This window comes from Miscanthus floridulus, chromosome 2 (genome assembly GCF_019320115.1).
Source record: "Miscanthus floridulus cultivar M001 chromosome 2, ASM1932011v1, whole genome shotgun sequence".
In the NCBI taxonomy this organism is placed as follows: Eukaryota; Viridiplantae; Streptophyta; class Magnoliopsida; order Poales; family Poaceae; genus Miscanthus; species Miscanthus floridulus.
Genome location: NC_089581.1, coordinates 44,406,539 through 44,432,253, shown reverse-complemented (window position 1 = coordinate 44,432,253; position 25,715 = coordinate 44,406,539). Strand labels below are relative to the sequence as shown.

Here is a 25,715-nt window from a genome sequence, read left to right as displayed (position 1 = left end):
TTATAGAGGAAGTCAATGGGCTTGGACTTACTCAAATGTCACCATCCGATGTTGTGAGAAAAATCTTGAGTGTCCTCCCCATTGATAAATATGGACACATTGTGACCGTGCTACATCAAGGTGATCTTTCCACCGCTACACCGACACAAATCTTGGGAAAGATCAATGCTCATGAGATATACATGCACATCACACCACAAGATGGCTCATCCTCTACAAAGAAGAAAGAGAAGGACTTAGCATTCAAAGCTAGCCAAGACAAGGGCAAAGCAAGACTTGAGTATGAGAGCTCAAGTGATGAAGATGATGAAGAAAGCCTTGCCCTCATGGTGAAGAAGACCACAAAGATGCTAAAAAGGCTAAACAAGAGTGGCATCAAGTTCGACGGCAAGAAGAAGAAGTTCTTCACAAGCTCAAGAAGAAAGCCAATCTCCGAGATGGATTGCTACAATTGTGGTGAACTTGGCCACTTAGCTCATCAATGCACAAAGCCCAAGAAAAACAAGTTCAAGAACAAGGGCAAGAAAGATGATTCAAGTGATGAAGATGAAAAGAAAAAGAACAAGCCATACAAGAAGAGAGATGGCAAAAAGAGGGACTTCTACAAGAAGAAGAAGAGTGGCAAGGCCTACATTGTCGGTGATTGGCTCACGGATATTGATTCATCAAGTGGATCATCCGATGATGATAGTGACGATGAAAAGGTGGCCGCCATTGCTATTGATCTTGCATCTTCACCGCCACCATCGCCATCATCCTCTACACACCTATGCCTTATGGCCAAAGGTGAACGCAAGGTAACTAAGAGTGATGATAGTAGTGATGATGAACATGCTAGTGATGATGATAGTGATAGCGATGATGATGACTCACCCACTTATGATGATCTTGTCAAAATACTAAGAAAATATACTAAGATCATTAGAAAGAGTAGAGCTACAAATGAAAAACTTGATGCTAAAAATGATTCACTTTTAGCTAAGTGTGATACATTAGAAAAGGCTAATGATGAGCTCAAAGAAACAAATGATTCTATATCATCCAAACTCAAGGAGCTCAAATCTTCTAAGAAAGAGCTTAAAGATAAAAATGATAAACTTGAGTGGGTGCACAATGAGCTTGTCACTAGTCACAATAAGCTAAAAGATGAATATACAACTCTAAAGATCAATTATGATACCCTTATTATTGCACAAGAATTCTTACCAAATGAGCCACATGATGCTACTAACCATGTTGTTAAGATTGATATAGCTACCTCATGTGATGATTTAATTGATGAAAGCATTGAGCATAGATCTAGTAGCAAGGGCAAGCAAGTGGTTGAGTGCAATGACTATGATGAGTATGTCAAGCTCAAGAGTGACAATGAGAAGCTCATGAAAGATCTTAAAGAGATGAAAAGTCACAACACCATTGTGCTAGAAACTCTTGATCATGACAAAGAGGTAATCCTTGAGAATGAGAAGCTAAAAGAAGAAATCAAGAAACTCAAGGAGGAGAAGAACAATGATATTCTCAAGGAAGAGAACAAAAAGCTCAAGATGGAGAAAGAGCATCTCAAAGTGGGATTGAGCAAGTTTGCCAGAGGCAAGCATCTCCAAAGTGAGCTACTCATGAATACCGTCATGAAGATGGATAGAAGTGGCATTGGATATATGGCAAGTGTAGAGAAGAAGAAGGCTCAAGCTCAACACCAACAATCAAAGCCAAAGAGATGTTTTGAGTGTGGACAAGAAGGTCACTTTGCTCATGAGTGTCAAACTCCACCACCACAACCCTTGCCCAAGCATGCTAGACCCTTTGCTTTCAATGCTCACTACATGCTTAGAAAAGATTCGAGTGGAAAGATGAAAGTCATGTTCTTAGGTCCCCCCAACAAGAGTAGGCCTAAGAAAGTTTGGGTGGCTAAGTTACTTGTTGAGAAGGTGAAGGGCCCTCAACAAGCTTGGATCCCTAAAGCTTGAATCTCTTGTGTGTAGGTGAACTACAAGACCGGTGGAAGTCATTAGGTTATTGATAGTGGTTGCACTCAACATATGACCGGTGATCCTCGTATGTTCACCTCACTAGATGAAGAGGTAGATGGACAAGAGAAAATAACATTTGGAGATAATTCAAAGGGCAAGGTTAAAGGATTGGGCAAAGTGGCAATATCAAATGATCATTCCATCTCCAATGTGCTCTATGTTGCTTCATTGAGCTTCAACTTGCTATCCGTTGGGCAATTGTGTGATCTTGGCTTTCAATGCTTATTCACCGAGAAGGAGGTGGTTGTATCCAAGGTAGATGACAATCAAGTGATATTCAATGGATTTAGATACAACAACTTATATCTAGTTGACTTCACCTCCGAAGATGCAAACTTGAAGACTTGCCTATTCACCAAAACAACACTTGGGTGGCTATGGCATAGAAGACTTGCTCATGTTGGGATGAGCTCACTCAAGAAGCTTATGAAGAATAATTTGGTGAGAGGGTTGAAGGATGTGAAGTTTGAGAAGGACAAGCTTTGTAGTGCATGTCAAGCCGGCAAGCAAGTTGCAAACACTCATCCAACCAAAGCTTTCATGTCAACCACAAGAGTGCTAGAACTCCTACACATGGATTTATTTGGACCAACAACATACAAGAGTTTGGGAGGAAATCTCTATTGTCTTGTGATTGTGAATGACTATTCAAGATATACATGGGTGTTCTTCCTTCATGACAAATCCGAAGTTGCATCTTGTTTCAAGAAGTTTGCCAAGAGAGCTCAAAATGAATTTGAAGTGAAGCTCAAGAAGATAAGAAGTGACAATGGCAAAGAGTTTGACAACACAAATATAGAAGCTTATTGTGATGAAGTTGGAATCAAACATGAAGTCTCCGCAACCTATACTCCTCAACAAAATGGTGTAGTTGAGAGAAAGAACCGGACTTTGATCACTCTTGCAAGGACAATGCTAGATGAGTACAACACCCCCGAAGCTCTATGGGCGGAAGCAATCAACACCGTATGTTATGCATCCAATCGCCTATTTCTTCAAAAGTTCCTTGTCAAGACTCCATATGAGTTGCTCAATGGGAAGAAGCCGGACGTCTCCTTCTTTAGGGTGTTTGGTTGCAAGTGCTACATCTACAAGAAGCGACAACACCTAGGGAAGTTTCAAAGGCGTTGTGATATAGGTTTTCTTGTTGGTTACTCATTGAAGTCCAAAGCATATAGAGTATTTAATCATGCCACCAGCTTGGTTGAAGAAACATATGATGTGGAATTTGATGAATCTAATGGCTCCCAAGGAGTACATGAGAATCTTGATGATGTAGGTGATGAACCATTGAGGGAGGCTATGAAGAATATTCCAGTGGGAGACATCAAGCCAAAAGATGATGAAGATGATGTACAAGTCATTAATCAACCCTCATCATCAAATGTACCACAAGATGGTGAAAAAGTTGGGAGAGTAGAAAATGAAGATACTCATATCTCCCATGAGCAAATGGTGGTACAAGCACAAGATGTTGATGCTCCACAACCTCCTCCTCAAGTGGTCAATAGAAGAAATACACCTCTCCTACAAGATCATCCACAAGATCTCATCATAGGGAGTCCAACAAAGGGGGTGATGACTCGATCTCAAAAGCTTACTTCATTTATTGCTCATCACTCTTTTGTCTCTTGCTATGAGCCTACCAAGGTAGAAGATGCTCTTAAAGATCCGGATTGGATCAATGCCATGCATGAAGAGTTGAACAACTTCACTCGCAATGAAGTTTGGAATCTTAAAGAGCGACCAAAAGATGCAAGAGTCATTGGAACAAAGTGAGTGTTCCGCAACAAGCAAGATGATCAAGGTGTTGTTGTGAGGAACAAGGCAAGACTAGTGGCAAAGGGGTTCTCTCAAGTTGAAGGTCTAGATTTTGGAGAAACCTTTGCACCGGTTGCAAGATTAGAAGCCATCCGTATCCTTCTTACATATGCATCACATCATGAAATGAAACTATATCAAATGGATGTGAAAAGTGCATTCTTAAATGGCTTTATTAATGAACTAGTCTATGTTGATCAACCTCCCGGGTTTGAAGACTCTAGATATCCTAATCATGTTTATAGGTTGTACAAGGCACTATATGGGCTTAAGCAAGCCCCAAGAGCTTGGTATGAGCGCCTTCGGGACTTTCCTTATTGAAAAGGGCTTCACCATTGGGAAGGTCGACACCACACTATTCACCAAGAAGCTTAATGGGCATATCTTCATTTGTCAAGTATATGTTGATGATATCATCTTTGGATCATCAAATGAAGACTCTTGCAAAGAATTTGGTGAATTGATGTCTAAGGAGTTCGAGATGTCAATGATTGGTGAGCTTACATTCTTTCTCGGTTTTCAAGTCAAGCAAATGAAAGAAGGCATATTCATCTCTCAAGAGAAATACACAAAAGATCTTCTCAAGAGATTCAAGATGGATGAATGTAAGCCAATCAAGACCCCAATGCCTACCAATGGACATCTCGACCTAGATGAGGGAGGTAACTCGGTTGATCAAACTCTCTACCGTTCTATGATTGGTAGCTTGTTATATTTAACCGCATCTAGGCCCGACATCATGTTTAGTGTGTGTATGTGTGCTAGATTTCAAGCTAGTCCTAAGGAAACACATTTAATTGCCGTAAAAAGAATCCTTAGGTATCTTAAGCACACACCAAGCATAGGCCTTTGGTATCCCAAAGGAGCTTTATTTGAATTAATTGGCTATTCCGATTCGGACTACGCCGGATGCAAAGTTGATAGAAAGAGCACATCCGGAGGGTGCCATTTACTTGGTAGATCTCTTGTGTCTTGGTCCTCCAAGAAACAAAATAGTGTGGCTTTGTCCACCGCCGAAGCGGAATACATTGCCGCGGGTGCTTGTTGTGCACAAATATTATACATGAAACAAACTTTACTAGACTATGGAGTAGTTCTAGAGAAAGTACCTCTTTTGTGCGATAATGAAAGTGCGGTAAAACTTACAAATAATCTGGTTCAACATTCTCGCACCAAGCATATAGATATCCGCCATCACTTTCTAAGAGATCATGTAGCCAAAAATAATATATCACTAGAGGGTGTAAGATCCGAAGATCAATTAGCGGATATCTTTACTAAACCGTTAGATGAAGCTACATTTTGTAGATTACGGAATGAGCTTAATGTACTTGATTTTAGTAACTTCACTAAAAATTGAGCTTATGTTGTCCCTTGCATTCATTGTAATATACAACATGTTTAATTTGTAGCAATGCATATAGGGCTTGTCTAACATGGTTAAGATAACCGCCGAAAAGCGTGTGAAGAAGCTTAACCTTGGATCAAACTTGACAAGCAACTAGATTTACTTACAAGCATTACATATGCAATGAATGTTTGTTTGTCGTTTTGTTCCATTTGCCCTCTTGTTGCCTATTTTCTTAAAAAGAATTATAGCCTAAGGCAAAATATTTTGAAAAATATGAGGGTTTGAGAGAGGTCACTCACATCAGTCCCAATTGGTGTTTATTTGGATCTTATTCAAGTTGGGACTTGATTGGGAACAGGCAGCGCAAAGGAAGGTTGAAGGATTGCTGAAAAAGGTGCACCGGACGCTGCACCGGACGCTGCAGTCCAGCGTTCGGTCAGTTCACAGGAGGTGAATTGCTGTTGAAGGAGTGACCGGACGCTGCGTCTGTGCGTCCGGTCAGAAAGGGCTCAGCGTCCGGTCGATCGGAGGATGACAAAGTTAAACTGACCGGACCCTGCCTGCGTCCGGTCATGGACCACCGGACGCGTCCGGTCGCGATTCCAGAGGATTTGGACCTCTCTGGAATCGACCGGACGCTGGGTGGTAGCGTCCAGTCGCTACCACCAGAGCGTCCGGTCAGTAGATCTCGCGCGTCTTAAGGACTCTTTTCCCGTTTCCTTTTTTGTCACGTGTAGGGGGATTACTTAACTGACCGCAACCCCTGTCTCCCGTCGAACCCTAGCCTGAGCCGCCGCCGCATCGCCACCGTGACCCGCGCCCAAGTCGCCGCCGCACTGTTGCGCCACCGCCTCCTCGCGCCTCACCTCGCACCCACGCCTCCGTGCCGCTGTCCAGCCACGCCGCCGCAGCCTCCCGTGCCCGCAGCCGAGCCTCGCGCCCCGGCCTAGCGCGCCACCAAGCCTCGCGGCTCGTCCCACGCGCCACCGCCTGCTCAGCTCCTCGCCGGCCTTCTCGCGCCCAAGCTCGTCGATCCACCGTTGCCAGGCTGCTCGTCTTGCCCTATCCTCCCATTGGTTGGTAAGGCGAGTTCTGCGTTTCAATCTTGATCTCCAATTGTGATCTAGATCAATTCTAAATGCACTGATTTCCAATTGCATTCAGGGCGTTTGACCTAACCCTAGCCCGGTTCCGAGGATCCCCCGCGTGACATCTTATCTCTTCTCAGTTCGCTGGTTGTCAGGTAGAAAGCCACTCGATTCAATATCGCATCTACATTGCTTTCTCTATTAGGGTTTCGTATCTATTAGCAATATGGTATTTATTTGTATATCCATCTATTCTATCGTGCAGTGAGTCGGTTCCGTTGTGGTTCAATTGGTAGTTGGCAGTTAACTCGGAGCCAAGCTCGTGAGTAAGGATCGAGGCCAAGCCTCGAAAGCGACAGTTTGACAGTTGATCTTCATCAGCGTCAGTTCACCATCTTGTCAGTTCAGATGGCTCGCACCAAGAATGTTGGTGGTGGCCCAGGTGAAGATGATCGGAGGCCCCCGCCTCGTCAGCCAGCCGGATCCAAGGGCAAATCAACCAAGCAAGTAACATCCAAGAAGCGGAAGTACCCCGACGTAGAGATAGCCAGAGCAGCAGCTGTTGCAGAGGCCGCAGAGCGTGCCGAGAGAGGTGGCACCCGCAGTGGGGTTGTCATTGCAGATCAGCCAGTTTCACCCGCAGTCAGAGCTGGGATTGAGGAGGTTGAGCGTCATCATGGTAGTCCAGCAGGGACTGCCATGTTTGCAGGACGACGGGTTGCCATTGAGGAGGGTCCGTCAGCACAGCAGCAGCCTCCACCAGCAGAGCCTCAGCTAGCCCAGGAGACTCAGGAGAGTCAGGAGACCGAGCCGGCACCTCAGCTACGCCGCTCAAGTCGTACCAGTGCTGCAGTTCCACCGAGACCAGCTACACGGCACAGGGGTTCACGCCCTCCGCCCAGACCACAGGGTCCGCCTCCAATGGTTCACCTCGACTTGAGGGCCGCTACAGCCAGGCAGGTTTAGCAGCTACGGTTTGTTGAGTTTGAGGTTTGGTTCCCTCCGAGGAGGGATGAGAGAGCAGCTGAGGGGTTCTACATGCCACTGCAGGAGGATTTCTACAATGCATATCTAAACAGTGGGGTAGTGTTCAGATCACAGAGGGTCTGTCCGATAGAGTCCATAGTGGCAGCAGCCGGAGAGGGCATTCGGCAATACTTGTCATATTTGCCAGGACTATCAGATCTGATTGGACGGACTAGGGATATATGTACCTTCTTGGGTTCGTCAGTTTTATGCCTCGCTCTACATCGATCCTCATCACAGATTCATTCACTTTGCCTTCAACGGCAAAGACTATAGAGTGACGAGTAGCAGGGCCAGAGAGATACTGAGACTACAGGAGCAGCCTGTAAGGATGCATGAGGTTTGCTATGGACATCAGGAGCCTCCTAGGCGTCCTCATGGAGGGTTGGTGCCCCCTACAGACTTAGTGCGCCATTGCTTCAAGGAGCCATTTGGTGAGGGGTCGAGCAGGAACCCCAGTGACTTGACTCCTACAGCAAGGATACTAGAGGCCATCATCAGGAGGACACTGCTTCCCAGGTTGGGATACAGGGAGGGCCTGACTCGCTTACAGCTCTGGCTTCTCAATGCCATCATGCAGATGACAGTGTTTGACATCTGGGACCTCCTTCTTTCAGAGATGGAGGATACTATAGCTAAGGGATTCAAGGGTCGCAGGCAGCTTCCCTATGCTCACTGGATCACGTTCCTCATCCGTAGAGTTGTGATTGATAAGCCCCCTGGCATGATGGATGAGTATACAGGTGCCACTACAGAGTTCCCAGCTTATAACCTGTCACAGAGGATCAGACACGCCACTCCTCAGGCACCCAGTCAGCCTAGCCGTCGCCCCGATGTGCCAGAGTCTGCAGCTCAGCAGGACGAGATCATCAGAGGGATTGCAGCCATTGAGGAGGAGGAGCTAGAGGCACAGCAGGGAGTGAGTGAGTACAGTGACAGCTCTGACGACAACTACCAGCCTATACCTCAGATGCCTCCACGCAGACACGATGCAGAGGCCGGTAGCTCCAGTTCTGCTCCACCTGCTCCACAGACAGACCCCGCTCTCATTGCTATTCTTGAGCGGATGCAGCAGGATCAGACACGACAGGCATAGGAGACAGCTACAAACTTCGCACAGTTTCAGGCTCGTCAGGACGAGTTTTAGCGGACAGCAGTAGCTCCTTCAGCACCAGCAGTTACTCATGCAGCAGCAGCTCATGGGATTCATACAGCATGTAGTGACAGCCATTGGGATTCCACTGCCACAGACTTCGCCCCTAGCTTGCACAGCCTCCTACCACTTCGACGACTCCAGCAGTACAGCCTATCGGGCTTCAGAGTCAGGGACAGCCTCCAGCTCAGTTTACTTCACCTCCTGTACAGGTGTCCCAGTGGTTAGCTTCACCTGGTATAGCCCCGCAGTTCACTCCTTATCACACGGGTTTCTCACCAGAGTAGACTTCCTCGCTATTCGTGCCTGAGTCGTCAGTCTCCAGGAGTCTTGGAGCATCATTCAGCGAGTTGACCGGCATGCCTACTCCGCCTCACATGCATACTGCTGGTCCATCTACAGCAGCTCCAGCTATCATGACCACTCAGAGGCTCCCCTCGTCTGTCGCCTCGTCAGATCCTACGACAGACATACTTGCAGCTTCATAGGCAGCACCAGCTCAGACCCAGACCGCTTCAGCGACTCTTCCTGTTTCAGAGGGTCAGTCAGTTCAGAGCTCAGGGTCAGATGATGATGGCGCCCAGTTCCATCTTGCTCCACGTACTTCAGCGCCCGACTCGTCCGCTACAGCCCCGCCGACCGACCCCTAGGTTTTGGTGTTTGACGCCAAAGGGGGAGAGGGTTTGAGTATGTAGACTTAGGGGGAGCTAGTTATCTAGTATTAGCTTATTATATATATTTGGAGTTTTATTTGTGGGATACACTATTAGCTTATGCATTCGTGTGTTTACTTTCATGCATACTATTATATATATATGATAATGCTATCTATGTGATTGTGATATTTGACATGTGTGATTCCTACTTTGCTTTATCTATATGTCATATCACTTGTGGAATGCTCATTTGCTTTTGCTTCCGCGTTTATACTTCGAAGCAAATGAGCCTCTGTTATTAGTACTCATGCTTAATTCATATTCTTTGAGTACATTGTGTTGGCTTGGGTCATATAAGCGTGACTAACTCTCTTGTTCTTATTGACAAAAGCTTATATGAACCAAGCCCGTCAAAAACCTCACTCCATAACATACTCGAGGTGGTATTGTCATCAATCACCAAAAAGGGGGAGATTGAAAGCATCTAGGCCCCTAGTTGGATTTCGATGATTAATGTCAATACAAAGATTACTATGACTAACGTGTGTTTTGTAGAGACAAGTAAGTTAGGTCATGGTAATGGAGATCGATTGGGCAATCGAGGTTGTCATGCCCCTACGATGGAAATCGTTTCGATTTTCAAAGGATGGACGACAAGGTTAAGGATAACTAGTTCTAAGTGTCGATTGGAGTTGGAGAGACACTTAGAGTAGTTTAGGACTTTGTTTTTTTTCTTTTGGCCGTACTATGAAGGGGGGTATGAACGGGTAGCTTGACCTAGTTGAGTCTAGTGAGTTAGGTGTGGTGCACACTTGTTAAAACTAGCTCTAGGTAGCTCCTATGAATGCCTAAGATCCTTTGGAGCAAACTTCATTCACATATGTTCGGAAGTTGGAAGTGAATGGAGGGTCAAATACTGACCGGACGCTGGCTCCGGTGCGACCGGACGCTGGCCGCAGGGTCCGGTCAGTTCATTTGACCGAGAAGATCAAGTCTGGTGTGACCGGACGCTGGGAAGTCATGTGACCGGATGCTGAGGGCCAACGTCCGGTCAACTCCAGTAAGGGTCCAGACTTGGAAAAGTGTGACCGGACGCGTCCGGTCAGTGTGACCGGACCCTGAGTATCCAGCGTCTAGTCGTTTACAGTAAGCATCCAAGAGCGACCGGACGCGTCCGGTCGGTACTGACCGGACCCTGACAGCGTCCGGTCATCACTTGAATGCTGGTTCACGGGTTGAACTGACCGGAGCATCCGGTCATCACGACCGGAGCGTCCGGTCATCCCGCAGAAGCTCATAACGATTCGTTTTTCAGGCTGGCTTATAAATAGAAGCTCCACTCGTGAGTGGAGCATCCTTTGCTCATTCCAACAGCTGAGAAACACGTTTGTGAGTGCCAAGAAGAGCAAGATCCTAGTGAGGTGTTTGTGATTTGAGAATCCAAGAGAGTAACCTCACTAGCAAATCAAGAGTAGCAAAGTGTGCATCCATCTTCTCATTAGGCTTCGCGTGGTCAAGTGAGAGTTCGTGCTTGTTACTCTTGGTGATCGCCATCACCTAGACGGCTTGGTGGTGATCGGGAGTTTGGTGTTCATCCGGCGGAGCTTGTGGGTGACCCAACTCAAGTTATGAGCGGCTTTGGGTGATTCGCCGCGACGGAGTGTCGAAGAATCAACCCGTAGAGAGCACTTGATCCTTGCGCGGATCAAGGGGGAGCTACACCCTTGCGCGGGTGCTCCAACGAGGACTAGTGGGGAGTGGCGACTCTCCGATACCTCGGCAAAACATCGTCGCGTTCCTTTCTCTCTCTACTTACTTTGAGCATTTACGTTGAGTATTTACTTTGAGCAATTCAATACTTGTTTTACATCCATAGAATTGCTTGCTAGAGTAAGTTTGGAACATAGTTTGAGAGGTTGTTGTGCATTAGTTTGATATAAACACTTTTCTAGGCACAAGGGGTTAATTGGGCTATCCGTAGGATTTGATTATTGCAAGAGAATTTAGAATTAGCCCAATTCACCCCCTCTTGAACATCTTGATCCTTTCAAATACTTCCATACCAAGCCATACACACAGAGAAAATAGTCTGTTGTCTTGTGTTGTGTCTTGTGTGCGAGATAGGTGACGAGAGCAGGCTCAATCTTCTGTGCATGTTCTCTTTTCTCCTCGTAAGATACATGCTGATGTGTATACTCAAACAGCTAGGTGAGTCAGCCTTGCTGAGGGGATGTTTGGTCGCCTCTTCTAAATTTTAGCCATTGTCCCATTAAATATTTAGACATATGCATAAAGTATTAAATATAGACTAATTATGAAACTAATTGTATAGTTTGCGACTAATTTACGAGACGAATCTTTTAAGCCTAATTAGTTCATGATTCGACAATATTTTGCTACAGTAAACATGTGCTAATAATGAATTAATTAGACTTAAAAAATTCATCTCATAAATTACTGACAGATTATATAATTTATTTTTTTATTAATATCTAAATACTCTATACAGTATCCTCCCGACACATCTCTCGTCACTGTATCAAACACGCCACGCGCGACCCGTTGCGCCGTAGGCGAGCGTGCGACACCCTGCATGTGCGTGGCCAGACCCACTTCCCTCCCCGCTAGCCCTGCATGCGACCGGACCCACTCTCCTCCCCACTACCCGCTCGACCGGACCCACTCCCCTCGCCGCTCCTTTCTATTTTCAAGTGGCCGTCGATGAACCATGCAAATGTCGCTTTCCATGTGACGTCAGCCAAAAGCAAATTTTGAACGGTGTGTCCATTTTGAATTCCAACTGCACGTCCATTTTGAATTCCAACTGCACGGTATAGTTTACGTGCGGAGACGAATAAAACTAGACCACACTTACATATAAACTAGACCACACTTACATATATTTCGTAGAATTTTATTCCTGTAGCAATTTATGCGTAAATGTGCTAGTAGATTTATTAAGGAGTTGCTACCGTAGAATACTAAAGTTGTTACCGCAAAATATACTAAAGTTGTTACATAACCCTGTTTGTTGATGCTAAAATTTGACTTATGCTAATACTTATGCTGAAATGTTGTGAAAGGAAAATACTGTTCCATAGCTGAGAAGTAGTTCTGAATAAGCTCAAGCGAACAGAACCGTAATATGCACATTGGTTTTTATAGAATAATAAAGTAAAATTGTTATTGAATAACCTGCCAACTGGGTAGGGAGTATTATACAAGCCAATGTAGGAACCGGAAAACCGGACTAGCTAGCAACTCCAAGGTTTTTATTACGAAAACAAGAGTAGCTGTCCAAATACAAATTATTAGAACAGATATAGCATAAGCTGCCAATTGGAGAGGCACGTTATTATACAACCCATTGCAAAAGTGGCACTTCCCATAAAAATTCTCAGCAACTAACTTATACAGTTCATCAATAACTTGAATGATAAAGACAAAAATAAATAAATAAATAAAAATACCAACATGAAAATTGAAGGAAAAACACTAAAAAAAATGAAATATTACATTATAAAGACAACTATTCTTTAAAATACACGACAACTTTCTCGTTGATAACTCATTTAACTAAAACTAAAAGAAACATTTTTACAAGAAAATGAAAGATATTGAAGAACAACTAATAAATAGGATTTAGGAAGACACTCAGCCTCAAAGAGAAAAATGAAACTCATAACTCATTAAACTGAAAGGGTGACTGAAAAAATAAAACTCATAACTCAATAAACCAAAACTAAAAAACAATGAAACAAAAAAGACACTAAAAGGAACAAAGAAACTGAAAAAATGGAACTCATAACTCATTAAACTGAAAGGGTGACTGAAAAAAACTCATAACTCATTAAACTGAAACCAAAACGGAAAGGGTGACTGAAAATTGAAAATCATGACACATTGAACTGAAACTAAAAAAACAATTTTACAAAAAAGAAAATTTTAAAAACGGGAAATATTGAAGAACAACTAATATGCAAACTATTACAAACTTGTTGAAAACTGAAATTGAAATTGACAAATAGAAACTAAAAACTAAAGTAGACACAATGAAAAACAAAAAACTAAAACATAAAACTGAAATTGAAATTGACGGCCAAAAAATTGTACTGAAATAGACAAATAGAAACTAAAAACTAAGGTAGACATAATAAAAAATAAAAACCCGAAACTGAAATTGACAACCAGATAATTGAACTACAATTGACAAATAAAAACTGAAAACAAATTGAACCACTGAGTCTCATAACTCATAGAACTGAAACTAAAAGAAAAATTAATACTAAAAATGAAAATAAACAAAAAAAACTTGACTGAACAAAAACGTCATGCTAGGGCCTGTTGGTATGCTGCTGTGTAGAAACAACGAATGGGCAGCCGAGTAGACCTGCTGAGCTACAGCCGCAAAAATTACAGCAAATTTTACTAATGAACTGCAAGAGATGCAAAACAAATTGATTTATACTCAACAGAACAATAAAAAAAGCCAAGATACCTGATGCAATCAATCTAAAACTGAACTCTGAATTTTTTCTGTTACCGACAGGCATACATCAAAAAGCTAGAATATCAAAGCAGCAAGGAATTATACCATGTATCAAATATTCACCAATGCAGAATAAATTGATTACCTTACTATTTAGCTAAATAAACAAGTTATTGATGCATCGATGACACCTGCCGGACTGGATTTAATTTGCTACTGTCATTGTTTGCCTAAAAGAAGAAGCAAGTGTCACACCCAATTTTAAAGATAAAATTGAATGCACTAACTCATGTGTGTCCAGGGATTAATCACACACACAAGCTGACAAATTATAAAAGAGTATCATCACAGTGTATCTTACATCACGATAATAACAATACTTAGTGTTATACATCACAGCGGAAAATAAAAGATAACTCTCTTGTGGAACACCATCACAGGGAATGTCAACTGGTTGACCACAAGCCTAATAATCCTCAGAAAATTCCTCATACCCGTTGTCATCTGTTACCCATCCAAGATTTTATCCAAATAAAAAAAAATAAACAAGCGTACTTCCCGTACTTAACAAGATAACATGGGGTTATGTAACTCAAAAAGGACGATACTGGTTTACTGCAGTTAGCACTTTTAGTAAGTCGGGATTTTATTACCAGTTATTATCAAGTTATGCTTAAGCTCCCATTTATACCCACATAATCAGATATCAGATCATTTACATCATGTTATCATCGTATACCATCATAAATGAACCACAATGAGTATCCAATTATTCTGTGAGTTTCCCGAGCCGCTCGTGACCGTGAGCACGGCTGTTATAACAGTTTGTAACCCTCTGCAGAGGTGGTGCACATTCACCGCGAGTCGTGATTCCCATATGCCCGGGTTAATTACTCTCATATCACTATCAAGGTGAGTGAACATGGTATACTATGAAACCATTTCATAGGTTTCTCTAACAAGTTAGGGCCGCTAGGTTTTCTCGACAGGCAGATGTAGGAACCCCCTTTTCTATGGCACATATCCATCGCGGCTATACACATAGGAACAGAGGCAGCCCTATACCCAACGTGGTAAGCCCCTTTTGCGCCATAAAGGTAACCTCTAACAAGCTAGAAAAGGTCCTATTACTGAGCTAAAGTTAGAGCCATATGACTCTCCCGGTTGCACTGTCAGTCCCAGCTTTTACCGATAGATAAGTCCTTATGGAGGACCGGGAGCAACATCATCAAAAGCCATCTACACCTTCACCCTATGGATCAGTTGTTATGATTCATGTTATACTTTTAGTTCCATAGAACCATTCACCATCATATAGATCATGTTCAGTTAGAGCACTAGCAATCTACCCATATGCAATTAACCCATAGGAGTCCAAAGAACAAGTCATCAAATGACTAGAATGTCCTTATGGTTATCAAAGTTAGACACATGCACATGAGCAAATGATTAAAATGAATAGGACATCAAGGTAGGCCCATGCTATACTTGCCTTGGTTCATAAACTCTTGCCGGTCCTGCTGGTCGTCGAAGAACTCTTAATCTCCAACGTTCTTCTCACCGTCTGAACACGACCAACACGGCAACATACAACATTCTACAGGCATTCATGCAAAGCAAACAATCCTATAGTTAGAACAGTACACCAACAGTATAGAAAACAAGATAAAATGTTTATGAAAATAATCTATATCTCGCTACGATCACGTCAACGCGAAATTCACGAAAATCGAAGCTAAAACGCGAATGTTATGAATTATACGGGGTTTTCTATAGCACTTTATTTAATTAAAACTAATCATGAAATTTAAAAGTTGCAAACTTGATTAACAGTGGTACTAACACATAGATTATAAAATTACGAAGCTAACGCAATTTGAACGGATCAATTCGAAGCTAAAACGAAGTTTTTATGAGCAAAACAAATCTAGTGGCATTTCTGTAAATACTGAAAACGTATTTTTAATTAAAACAGTGCACTTTACGTTTTCAAAACGAGAAAGCGTACTCTGGATACTACACTAGGGACTGCGGGTTCAATTCATCCGAAACCGAGGGACTCTTTAGCATATTTACACGCGAAGGAGTAACTTCTAATCATGTCCGTAGATCTGAAAATGGACGGCTTGGATCGGCTCTGGGGAAGGAAGAGAAGGGAGGTCCGGCCGGCACAATGACGCCGGCGGCAAGCTCCATGGCCGGCGGCGTGGAGGTCACTGGCGCGCACGGATAGGGGCCTATGGGCCACGGTTCGAAGAACCGAAGGCACCGGGAGATGTAGGGGTTCATGCGACCTCGTCCAGGCCGAGAAGGCGGCCAGAGGACGTGGCTAAGGCGACGGACACCATGGCCGGCGGCCGAGAGCTCGTGGCGCACGCGGCTAAGGCACTAGAAGCCATGAAACGGGAAATAAACCGCATGGGGAGAGAGAGAGGGGATCACGGTGAAGCTCACAGCGGGGAGAACGGGGTCGACGGCGGCGGCTCGCACGGAGGCGGGCGACGGATCCCGGCGATTCCTCGGCGCGGCGGTTACCTCGGGCACGGGCGACACGAGAGGGAGAAAGGAGCAACAGGGAGAGCGGGGAAGGGCTCGGCGCCGTTTTAAAGAGGCCGGGCGCGGGGAGGACGCGCCCACGTCGCGAGAAGAGCGGGCGCGGGGCGGCGGTTGCTGCCTTGCGGCATGACTGGCGCGGGCGGTTGCGGGACGCGCGGGAGGAAGGGGGCGGCACTGACACGCGGGGCCGGGATGGCAGCGGTTGGGCGCGGGGCGGAGGCACGGCAGCGGTTGCTGGCTGAAGCTGGGCCGTGCGAGGCTGGACTGGCCGGCTGGCGCAGAGGAAGAATGGCCAGCGGGCCGGCGGGGAAGGAAACGGGTCAACAGACCGAAAGCAAGGAAGGGAGGAGAAAGAGAAATGAATTTTCTTTTTTTTTCCAAATGAATTTTCCAATGCTATTTTCAAATAATAATTTGTTTTGATCCTTTTAAGTTTAAATCAATACCACTTAACATATTAAATACAATGCTCCAGCATGAGTGTATCAACATGTATATATTCTTATGATGGATTTTATTTTCACGAAAATTATTATTTTCCTATATTTGAATGCACACATAATTACATAATTAAATCAAATTTACTATTTTAAAAAGAATGCAAATTTTAGGGCGTTACAAGTTATGTGCTACGCTGCTGCAGATTAGAGACAATACTACAGCTCGAATTGATGCACTTGCACTGAAGAAGCAGCCTGAGCAAGCTGCCGGTACTACTAGATATGAAACACAACGACTGCAGAAAACCAAGGAACAAACGAGCAAGGTGTGACTGCTGCTGTTGTAAATAGCCAAACTGCAGAACAGAAAAATATTAACAATAGCACACCTAACTATGTGTTTAGCTAAATTGCGCACATCAATTGCAATAGGTGGTATGTAAACAATTTTGACATAGCAGGTTAACTGACTAACATACATATAAGTGTCATATATGAACACTTATCAGTTGCCACCCCTTCATGTAATGCTATCATCAATAGTGGAAACCTAGTGGAATGTAATGTCAATAGCATCTGAGTATCATGCCGCAGCAAAATAACTGAAATAAATTTCATTTTAAGAAACTTGCCACAGACAGATAATCTAAATTGCTAAAAAAAATTGGGTACACTCTATATACTATTCTAAAAACAGGAACATTGCAGAATCATCATCAATAACAACAAGGATAACCAAAATCGTAAACCTTAGATGACAGGACCAAAACTTAACAACATAAAAATGGTTCACAGGAACAACTGAAATATGATTTGAGGTGAATTCACATCGACCGCAATAGAGGAACAGACCACAACGACAGGAGAAGCAGCGACAAGCAGGCTGCAGAAGGGTGAGCTAAGCATAACGGGAACGGTGGCGGAGAAGAAGCCAGCACCTATCTCAGCACCAAAGGGATGGTATTTGACGGGCTGCAGAAGGGTGAACCGAGCACATCGGAAACAATCGCGGAGAAGATGACAGTACCTATCTGGGCACCAATGGAGTGGTATTCGATGGCAGACAAACTGAGAGCTGCGGCCTCTGCAGTGGGATCGGTCGACTGCGGGACCGAAAGCGACGGCGGAACGATGGCGACTACGGGACCAAGAGCGACGGACCAAAAGCGGTGATGGGAGCGAGAGCAGCCGCCGCCACAACGGGATTGGGCGACGGCCGCGGCCGAGCCAAACGGCGGAGCAACTAGGCTTCTTGAACTACGAGTGAGACACCGCTCCGTCCGCCCCGACAGCAGCTTCCTCGCTCATCTCGGACATCGGCTTCCGGAGCTTCGGCGGAGGCGTGCGAACGAAGACGACGAAGAAACCCAGATTGGGGCTCGGGGCCTATGGAGGCGAAGGCCACTACTGGGCCGGCCCGTCTCGCAGGTGTGTCGCGCCGTGGACATTGCCTGCAGATGTTATTGGGCCGTACCTCGCTGTTTGGGCGGCATACAGCAGCAGGCCCATAACTGCACCCACGCGTTCCAATGGCGGACAGCGGAGCGCGCTCACGTGGACGAGCCACAGACGTAGGTGTCATCCATCACCTGTTCGCTCGCGTGGCTTATATGCTGTTTTATCGTGAGAGACGGATACGATCAACAATTCCACCCCGCCCCCACGTCAACCCACCCGGGTCCAACCGCGGCCGTCCACGAGTTCCCCGCCGGGCCCGCCCCGTCAGCGACCCAATCTCCCCGCGAGTATCCGGCCGCGGCTTGGCTACCACGGCCGCGTGGCTCACAAGCCGACAAGCGGACGCGGGGCGAAGCGCACCGAGGGAGACCGAGCGAGACAGCCAGCCAGCGGGGCAGCTGAGGGAGAAGCCTATCTTCTATCACCACCACCTCGGGGCCCCGAGGGGAGGCAGGAATCGCCCCGCCCGCGCCCCCCATCCGTCCGCCTTCGGCGACGGCCCACATGCCTACCGCCTACAGCCTCCGCGCGCCGCCCTCCGCCGCGCAGCAGCGCCTCAGGCTGCCCCTACCGCCGCCGCCGCCGCCGCTGCCGTTTTCCCCGGCGGGTGGAGGGGCCGCCCGCCGGTTGAGGCTTGTCAGGGTGGCGGCCGCGTCCGCGTCGCCCTTCGACGAGCTGCACGCACGGGGGAGGCCCGTACATGGACCCTCCAAGGTGAGCCTTCGCCTACCTCGGGGACATCGCCCGAACGACCAGCCTCTTTTTTTTCCCCCCCAAATTGAATAGTATAGTTGGTGGTAGTATCGATCGAATACTACTGCATGATTAGCATCCATGGATTTCGTTGGCCCCGATTTTGAGGTTTCTATGCTGGAAAGCCGCTACCCGTAATCATTTCCTGTTTGAAATTGATATCTCATGAAATTCCGGGCCTTTGGGACTTGGGTCATGAATAAGATCTGCGTTCCAGCAAACGGTTCATATTGTGATGACTACCTCCTGTGATAGATCATCGCTCACAGCTCACCTTCGTCTGTTAATTGAATAGAATACTTGCAAATAAGGTGGCAACATTACTGCCAAGTAGTCTAATACACGAGGTGCTTAGAAGCGGCTATTTGTTAGCTGCGTTCACTGGCCATCAAGAGAAATAAGAATTCGACACGCCTGCAATTATAGTTATCGTCAAGGTTTAGTTTGTGTACATAAAGTTGTGGTTTGTGCCACTCAGAAGGGGGAGGGGATTCTGTTACTTCTGTAAGAGTGTACACTGTGAAGCAATGGAGATTTAGCTGCAACTGCATGGGCTTAACTTTAGGCTTGGTAAATTGTCAGCAACCATGGTCCTTTAGACATATGTTAGTTCTTAGTTGTATGATGCCTGCCTGGATCATGAGGCTGATGACAAATTTTTGTTTTAAGCTCCATTTTCACCTTCTTTCTGAGGTCAAGGTTGTGGTTTAGGAAAGAATGATTGCTTGACTAACAGCCTACTGTCATAGGGGTCATATAGCATTGCGAAAATAAACAAAATGTTTTGTGAGCCCCATGTGACACGAGGAACCATGGCGCTTAAGCATTCAGTGCTCCACCACTGTTTTTGTTTATTGCTAGGTCGAAACATTACATACTGCTAACTATCTTAGCAGTAACGTTGGTACTACTACTGGCTAATACTGAGCTAAGTGCTCCTTAACATAGCAAACTCTTTTTTTTGTAATTTGTACTCACTGAGCTAAATTTTGGATTGAAGACTTATGACCTTGAACTTTAATACCAAAGTTCTTTTGGATAGCTCAGGATGATTTGTCCATATTGAGCTGAGTCATTCTCAGCATTGCGGCGTACTATGTTTCTGTAGGACGTTTGCTTCTGTATATCAGTTCACAATGTATTTGTCAGATGGAGCAACCTGTGAGGCTGTGACCTGTCATCTATTCTAGCTAAATGTAGCAGCCGTTGTTATGACCAGTAATATTTTTTCTAAGTAATTTTGAAATACTGTTTGCCCATGGATCATTTCTTAATGAAATTGTGGGATTCTTTGGGGATGATTTTTTACTGATTAGCAGCTATTTGTCTTGTAGGGATTAATTGCATGTAATACATTCTGACTAAATGATTTTGAGGTTTATAGACACTTGCTAGGGGTGACAATAATACATATGTTCAGAAATAATATTATATAAAGTGCCTCTAAACTTCCTTGATATAACTACTATATGGACATTCATTACTTTTTCATCTATTAAAAGACACTTGGACATTGTTTTGGTCATGCTGTAAAGTTGTCTTATGATGTGTTTGGTTCTCTGTAGAAATCCATGCTCTGGAACTTGATCCAGGATATAGAGCCCCTGGACCTAAGTGTCATTCAGAAAGATGTTGCTCCTGAAACGGTTGATGCAATGAAGAGGACTATTTCTGGCATGTTGGGTCTGCTTCCATCTGATCAGTTCCGCGTCGTTGTAGAAGCCCTTTGGAATCCCTTCTTCAAGTTATTGGTATCTTCAATTATGACTGGGTATGCTTTGTAGTTCATAGTTTTTTCTATGATGGTGATTATGAAGAGTATTTCTGAGACTTGGTTGCATAATTAGGCACATGCTTGTTTGAACTGTTGTTGAATTTGGAATTCTGAGTCAACATCCGTTACCTTTCAACGTGTATCAGTCAATTAAATGACATGTGAAACTGATGGCAACTCTTGCAGTCTTGCTATTTATTAGTTCAGCAGGACAGCATGTGGACCTAGAAATGATGAAAATTTTTTGTTGTATGCCTTTCTGACATGTTTTGTATGAGAAAGAGGCCTGTCATTATCAGATGATTAAAATATGGTAACCTTCTAGTGATGTTTAGTAGTTTCCATGGTAGTGACATTTCTTCTGCTTGTACCACTTCTTGGTGGTTGCTGGTTCTTTCGCTTCTTTTAGGTCAAGTAGAGAGTTGGAGCATATTCTGCTGTCTGGAGTCAAGTCATTCTGCTTGTGTGGCTTCCCTTTTCCATAAGAGTTTGCTGTGGTATGGTTTAAATATGTTGATCTGGCTAGTTTTCCTAGGCTAATAGTCACATCACAAAGTTAGCTGTGCTTGATAGCTGCTTCTGAATTAACTGTTAGTTTTTTTTCCACTTTTCCAAAACAAAGAAATGAAAATTCCTGCTCAATAGTTTAGTTAATTCTTAATATTAGCTCTAATAAACTCTGTCCGAGATCCTGTCTTATTAAACAATATGAACCTACTTCCTATTCCCATGTGATAACTCTTATTATATTATTTTCTGTAATAGCTACAGCTATGTAATTTATTAATTGAAAAGCTGAGATAACAAGAAGCAATGCCTTGTTTCATGGAAATACAGTTTGCATGTATACATTGTACGAAACTCAGATCTCTACTTTGTTTTTGTGTCCAGGTATACTCTGCGAAATGCTGAATACAGGCTTTCTTTTGAAAGAAATCTAGAACTGTCTGAAGAAGTTGCAGAATGCCCAAAAAGTGATGTCACTGAAGATAATCATCATAACATCAATTTGGGTAGACCTGTCACTATTTTTAGATTATCAGAAGACGACATGCCCCAGGACCCTGGAAAAACTGATGAAGAATCATCATATGAAAATATGGGAGAAGAGCTCGGTGACTTAACACCACGGACAGAAGAGTACATTATTCAGATGCAATCTCGTTTGGATGCCATGAAAAAGGTAACTACAGTCTGTTGCTTTATTAGCCAAACCATTTCATTTACTACTATGATTCATTATTTGGCATTATATCTACTGCAGTCATGCATTTATTAGTTCATAAATATGGGTGATGCATATATATACCTAAGAGGAAGATCAGAAATAACATGGGAGTTATACACAGGCTAGAGCTAATATTTCTGTAATTCAGTTGAACTTACCCACTATATGTTTGTAGTTTGTACTTCTATCTGAACTTGTGAACGTCAGCTTTACGAGATTTATGGAACACATCGATAGGTTGTTGAGAATATTTGCATACCGTACATACAATTTTGTTTTCTGTGCCATCATTCATTTCACTTGTTCTTGCAAATATGTTGTAATGCTTACAGAAGTCATAGTTTATTGATTGTATTTAACGAATCCATAGTGCTATTTGATGAAAGCCGGACAGGAGTGAATCAGAAACTGGAGTTATGGCGGGAGATTTTGGAGTCCAAAGGTTTTAGACTCAGTAGAACTAAAACTGATTATATGAGATGTGACTTCGGCACTACTACTCGGGAGGAGGAAGATATTAGTTTGGAAGGTCAAGTAGTGCCTAGGAAGGATACCTTTCGATATTTAGGATCAATGCTACAGAGAGACGGGGATATTGATGAAGATGTTAGCCATAGAATCAAAGCAGGGTGGATGAAGTGGCGCCAAGCATCTGGTGTCCTATGTGACAAAAGGATACCACAGAAGCTAAAAGTCAAGTTTTATAGGACGGCGATTAGACCTGCTATGTTGTATGGTGCAGAATGTTGGCCTACGAAAAGACGACATGTTCAACAGATAAGTGTCGCGGAAATGCGTATGTTGCGTTGGATTTGCGGTCATACAAGAAGGGATCGAGTTCGGAACGATGATATACGTGATAGATTAGGGGTAGCACCAATTGAAGAAAAGCTTGTCCAACACCGGTTGAGATGGTTTGGACATGTCCAACGGAGACCTCCAGAGGCACCGGTGCATAGTGTAATCCTAAGCCAGGACAGTAACGTGAAGAGAGGCAGAGGAAGACCGAAGTTGACTTGAGTAGAGGCAATAAAAAGAGACTTGAAAGGATGGAATATACCCAAAGACTTAGCCTTAGATAGGAGTGCTTGGAAAACAGCTATTCACATGCCTGAACCTTGATTGTTTCTGTTGGGTTTCAACTCTAGCCTACCCCAACTTGTTTGGGACTTAAAGGCTTTGTTGTTGTTGTTGTTGTTGTTGTTGTTGTTAGCGAATCCATAGCTTGCTCCCAGCAAAATAAGCAATGTAGATTATTTCTCTTTCGGTCATGAGATGATAGGGTAGAATTTTATTTGATCGATCAACACATGCTACTAGAGAAGCCAAGCTCAAAGAGCCATAGCTCGTCTTGAGCTCAGCACCAGTTTTGGTTGATTCAAACTTAAGTTTGAGCTGAGCTGAAGCAAGCCTAGGTTGGTGTTCAAGCTTTGTGCGCTCAAGATCAGCTCTGTCAACACTGAGCTCAACTCAAGCATGGGTAGGACATGTATCTTGTTACTCTTGTACAGTTGCACATCGTAAATGGGAACAAAAGCCCAAGCGGGGCACAAGTAAGCTCAGTGTGCAAGCTTGGTACCATAGATTGGGTTAGTCTTTGGCAAACCGCTCAATCTTCGCAGCTTTCTTGCAGGCCCAAGCTTCCCTCAATGAACAAATTGAGCGAGGGCAAGGGTCAAGCCAAGCTGGAATATCTTGTTGAGCTAGACAATATTTTCCAGCTGAACAAAAATATGAAAAAAAATCATGTCATCTTAGTTCACCTGTTGAAAACGTATCATTTATGGTCAACCAGGTTTCATTTGGGATCTATTCAGTTGGATATCGCTGATTCAATCTGTGCGTCTTTTCTCTCCAATAGATTGAATAGGACTATGCATACGGATGGTCATGGTTATTAATATGGCATTGGTTTGGATCTAATCCAGTGATATAGAATACATATAGGCTTTCCCGCAAACAAAGAGACCAAGACTATAACATTACTTAACCAATTTTACATGTCCAAAATGAACCAACAAATGGTTTACCATAATTATCAGCTTCAAGTCACATACTGGAAGCTACCATATATTTATGATTTGTCTGATTTCAAATTTGCAAGACAAGGGTACAAAGAAATATCTCCGATGTGGCAATATCCAAATAACCATGATCTAATAGTTTGTACATATCTTTTGAGATCCCTGAACCAATGGTTTCTGAAGGACACCTACCATATCTGACTCATAAAGAATGAACTCCAGTTTCTAATCCGACAAGTACCAAGGCAGACGTTTAAACGCACTCTGGGCTGAACAATTAATTGTGGATGAGAAAAAAAATCTAAACCAATTGTACCTCTATATTTTGTGTAGTTGGACCTGTAAAAAAGGATTTATCATTTTGAATCTCACAACCTGTATTGTGTCATATATTCAAACTTGCCAGGCTTATTGCTTTTGTTGACATTGCAGGAGCTACATGATCTCAGGAGAAAGAATTCTGCCCTACAGATGCAACAGTTTGTTGGGGAGGAAAAAAATGACTTGCTGGACTATTTGAGGTCACTAACACCAGAGAAGGTATGTTCTAAATGGAGATCTTATGGCTCATGAGAAGGGTCTTTTTTTTCGTTACATTTCATCTTCTTAATGAATCAATTATGACCAAATAGTCTTAACACAAATCTCAAGTGCAAAACATAATTCGAAGTTCTCTCCTGCTCGGTTGCCTAACGTAGCTGCTTTGAACAGGTTGCTGAACTATCAGAGTCTACATGTCCCGGCGTGCAAGAAGCAATTCATTCTGTGGTTCATGGTCTGCTTGCCACTCTTTCTCTCAAGATACACTCGAAGGCCCCTCCACTGCTAGATAACACTTCTGGGGGTGTCCTAAACCTTGGGGGTGAGGATGATGACCGTGCAGAACTTGTTGAGAATGCTTCCCTCCCATTTCAGCCCCTAATATCTGTTCCCCGTGATTATCTTGCACGTTTGCTGTTCTGGTAATGTGAAGCTGACTTAATAGGCATTCTTTGTTCTTATACCATGTAGCAACTTACCACCTATTTTTCTATTGTTAAGGTGCATGCTGCTGGGTCACTACATCCGGGGTCTGGAGTACCGGTTAGAGCTTGCTCAGCTTCTGCGAATATCCAGCGACGTGGGTTCTTTCTCTGGTGGTGGTGATCATGTTGTTTGAGGCTACCACGTTTACTGATATTCCTCACCTGGAAGAATGGAAAGACCTGGCCAAGAAATGGGCCAAATGGCAGAGCCGCAGAGGCGGCCGTTACACTGCGCCCCCTGTCAAAAGGATGCCCTAATACAGGGGGCACTGCTGAGCTATATAGTTGTTGTAGTTCCTGTAAATTCGGAAAACAGTCACTCGGGTGTAAAGCTAGTGTTACATATGCACGGTGGTTCGTTGGTGTTTGTCTCGTGGTAGCATGATAGGCATCCTTGTATTCTAGTTGTAATGTATCTGGTGGTTGTGATTGTTGTTCAATGTCCATTTAGTTCTTGTGTCTCTTCTTGGTTCGAATAAAGCCTAACTTCTCATTTTTTGGAGGTCACAAGTTCATACTTTCATTGGAATTGTATTTAGACTAGTAACAAGGCCCTTTAGTGAAATGAAAGTTGCAACTAGTTCGGATAAGGAAATGGCTCGTACTTTCTCTGATCAAATATGGAGCCTATTTAGGCCCCCCCTCTGGTTCACGGGTGAAGCGTAGGAATCAGTTCTTATAGATTTGCTGACTATGGTGTTTGGAATGGAGGAAAGCACAGTGTTGATTCCAGAGGAAAGCATTCGTTCACTTACGAGAACGTAAGAAATAAAACATCCTGATAGAGCTCATGTTTTGGGAAGTTCGAGGTAAATGACCAACCTGATCAGTTGAAATGTACTG

The 25,715-nt window shown here is 44.0% G+C and overlaps 1 protein-coding gene across 1 annotated transcript; it reads left to right on the top strand.

The window, feature by feature from the left end:
* Positions 1-18,431: 18,431 nt before the first annotated feature.
* Positions 18,432-25,371, top strand: LOC136522918 (uncharacterized). Its single transcript, XM_066516718.1, has 6 exons — positions 18,432-18,782; positions 20,387-20,592; positions 21,487-21,778; positions 24,280-24,387; positions 24,559-24,809; positions 24,889-25,371. The coding sequence occupies exons 1-6, from the start codon at positions 18,573-18,575 to the stop codon at positions 25,004-25,006; spliced, it is 1,185 nt and encodes a 394-aa protein (XP_066372815.1). The 5' UTR covers positions 18,432-18,572; the 3' UTR covers positions 25,007-25,371.
* Positions 25,372-25,715: the final 344 nt, after the last annotated feature.